Source organism: Myotis davidii, unplaced genomic scaffold (genome assembly GCF_000327345.1).
Source record: "Myotis davidii unplaced genomic scaffold, ASM32734v1 scaffold223, whole genome shotgun sequence".
NCBI lineage: Eukaryota > Metazoa > Chordata > Mammalia > Chiroptera > Vespertilionidae > Myotis > Myotis davidii.
This window is the reverse complement of record NW_006294609.1, coordinates 4,857,090-4,860,388: the sequence shown is the minus strand read 5'-3', so window position 1 is coordinate 4,860,388 and position 3,299 is coordinate 4,857,090. Positions and strand designations below refer to the sequence as shown.

The window sequence follows — 3,299 nt, the reverse complement described above, 5'->3', positions numbered from 1 at the left end:
GAATGCCAGGGGTCTTACCTAATAGTTATTTCATCCCTCCCACACCCACAGTTACTTCAGTACATGACACCCAGTCACTGTTGTAGACACTTCATCACCCTTTGTATCAAAATGACCAAAGCTCCAGCTCCTCCTACATGGACTGCTTCTTATATTTAGGTTCTGTCTCGTGCACTGATGTACATTCCACAATTGGGGAAATATGCAGAAAGCATTCTGGAAAACGGAAGCAGTAGTGGTAGAAAACTCGCCAAACTTCAGAGAATTGCCCGCCAGGCCGTCGCTGCACTGTGTGCACTTGGAGGCTTTAAAGAGACAATCAAGATAGGGTCCGAGGTTCAGGTAACCAGCCACCATTTCCCCATATCATTGTTTTCCTCTACATATAAGCATCCATTGATTAATTGACTATCTGTACTGACAAGTATTGTCCACCTGTTGGATAAAATCCTTGGTCCTTCAAGCTAAATAAGGAATCTGAGAAATGCATTCTAATTCACACTGTGTTGCAGACTGAATATTAAAACATTACTGTATATTGTTAACTGTGATACTATAATACTTATGTCCTGTGGTATCTTCGGTATCGGCAGTATTTTAGAATTGAAATTTTGATATTTAATTGAGATTAAATCATACTGTGACCACCTTGACATAAAATTTTAGGGCCTATTATTTTAACTCATGTTCAGGACTTAGTATTATAATAAACTGCTGATATTATATGATATCAGCATTATAATCAACTGTTACCGTAATGCCCTAATGACAGCTATGAATTTACTCTTCCCACTTGTCACATGTAGAGTTACTTTCACTCTCGGAACTGGTAGGTGGTGCTGATCCATCTGTGTCTCTAGGTTTTAGGCAGAGGAATATCAGGAAGCATCGGAGTAGTGGCTTCTATCAATGAACAGGAAGGTATAGCTACAGTCAGATTCCCACCCATAGACTGTAGAAAGACTTCGCAAGCATCAGACACACTGACTATTCCATTGTCTAGACTTTGTGTTCCAAGATCAGAGGTAAGGTGATTTTTAAATGCATTACAAAATGTCACTGCAAATGGTAACCGCACTGTAATGAATAATGTGCACAGTACAAAAGCACAAATACTTGATTATCTTGAGTTTTACTCGTGATGTGTATTTATATATTGGGGATAATTATTTAATAGTCATATTTGTGTGAAATTTGTTAACTTGATGCCAAAATTCAATTATTTAATTAGAAATATTTTATTGTGTTATATTTTTTATTGTTTTGGTCTAGTTTGTAATTTTCTGTATGGTGATTTTATTTTTTAACTGATATTTTGAGAATTAACTCCAGATAATTAACACCCTCATTTCTTATAAACTAACTACTTGAATTTAACTTTTTGCCATGCCCCCCCACCACCACCATCAGGCATTGCCTCTTCATAAACTGTCCATTACTGAGAAGGTAGTACAGGCAGTCCAGTCCATGTTGCTTCCTCAGGAGGGAAGTCTCTCTATTCATACCTCACTTCCTGCAACAGGAGATGGGTCAGCTCCTGTGATGGCAGTCGTTCGGCTCCTGGCTGAAATAAGAACAAGGTGAGCACCCTCCAGAGATCCCCTAATATGCCAAGGTGGTGTAGGCTGCAGGGGCAAGGTCCTTGGTGAGCTCCTGCACTCTAGGCTTGGCGGGTCCCCAGTTTCTGCCCTTGAAATAAAGTTTAGCTGTTCCCTTGAAAAAATAAAAAATAATCAAAATGTGATATGTGGAATGAAGGCTCCACTGATTTGCTTTGGTAAAAGAGCTTTGTTCTCTCACAGGAATTCCTCTGTCACTTTGCCTTTTTTAAATGGTACAGTCTACCTTAGTTCATATCTAGTTCATCATATCCAGACTGATAACGAGAAAGCTAGGGAATGCGCACAAGTGTTGGTGTTGGAAAGAAAAGCAGTCTTTTCCTGCAAATACATCTATTTACCATTAAGCAACAGAAACAAGTTTCGCTTTTGATAATGAGACTTCTCAGAAAGCTTTCATATGTACTTTGATTCAGGTGAGAGTCAGAAAAATACAGATATCCAAGCGTTTGGATTCCTCTTGTTCTCAGAACACAAAGGCTGCCCATGCAGCGCAGCTTAGGGAATGCTTTTTGGAGACAACTCTGATGTCTCACCTGGCACTTTGTCTCCATATAATGGAAGTGACAACCATTTTTCCCTTTTCTGATTGTTCATGCAGAGTCAGCAGTTACCTTGTGGGAAAAGATAAATTACTTCTGTATTTCCAAACCAGTGCAGCTCAGAAAAAAGCAAGAGGAAGGGGGAGTTTGAACCTTGTTGTAAATTAGGGGACAAAATTGATTGAAATGTTTTTCACAGTTGACTTTTTAGAGAATGAACATTGATGACTTTGAAATATTGTAAATCTTTTAACATTAAGAGCATGCCTGGTCATGGCCCAGCTTTTAGAAGACAGCTTATTTTGTGAAGAATTCATACAACAGTGCCCAGCAGCTGTTGAAGTTCTTAACCTAGTAGCCCAGGAATGCAGTGCTGGTGAGTACCTGTTATGGAAAGTGTCTTATCTTATTGAGTCTTGCCAGCACATTACAACTTGATAATGGAAATTAAACAGTTTTCATGCACACACCTGTCAAACAGTTGAATTCTACAGACAATACTTATCACAATTCACTTTCATCCCAGATCTAGAAATGGAAATAAAAAGCTTTCAGTGTATACCAAATAGGAAATCAGCATTTTTCAGTTTAACTTTAGGACCATGTCAAAGTGGGGTTTTTTCTCCATTCATATGAATTCATTGCCTTAATTTCCCTACTAGAACTATTTATGAATGGTCCTTTGGGCTGCACATACTTTCTGACTATTGTGATTGGCTACATGTGAATTCAGAATCAGGAGTTTGCACTAACATCCGTCTTTTTGTGTGTTTCTGAAAAAGTTTAAACAGATACAAAAATAGGAAGGTTAATATAATGAACCCTCATGTTCTCATCATCTCATTTCAATAGTTATCACCTATAGCCAACCCTGTTTCATCTATGCTGTGCCCTCCTGATTGTTTTAAAGCAAATTCTTAGGTGTTATTTTATCCATAAATATTTTAGTATGTGTCTCTAAAAAAATAAGGACTCTTAAAAAAATCACCACTATACCATGATCACATCTAAAAAAATTAGCAGTAATACTTTTAATATTATTAAATATCTAGCTATGTCTTTTAAATTTCTTTTAAAATACTGATTCCCCTTAGTATCTTTTTTTCCCTTGCAATTTATTTGTTGTAAGGTTTTCAAC

At 37.4% G+C, this 3,299-nt stretch overlaps 1 protein-coding gene across 1 annotated transcript in view; it reads left to right on the top strand.

Annotated features, from left to right (window-relative positions):
* HECTD4 (HECT domain containing E3 ubiquitin protein ligase 4) overlaps nucleotides 1-3,299 on the top strand; it is a 142,193-nt gene that overhangs the window by 89,029 nt on the left and 49,865 nt on the right. Inside the window, exons 41-44 of the mRNA XM_015567364.1 lie at nucleotides 160-342; nucleotides 861-1,025; nucleotides 1,411-1,580; nucleotides 2,422-2,537. Coding sequence (XP_015422850.1) covers nucleotides 160-342; nucleotides 861-1,025; nucleotides 1,411-1,580; nucleotides 2,422-2,537 — 634 coding nt within the window. The remainder of the gene's footprint in view (nucleotides 1-159; nucleotides 343-860; nucleotides 1,026-1,410; nucleotides 1,581-2,421; nucleotides 2,538-3,299) is intronic.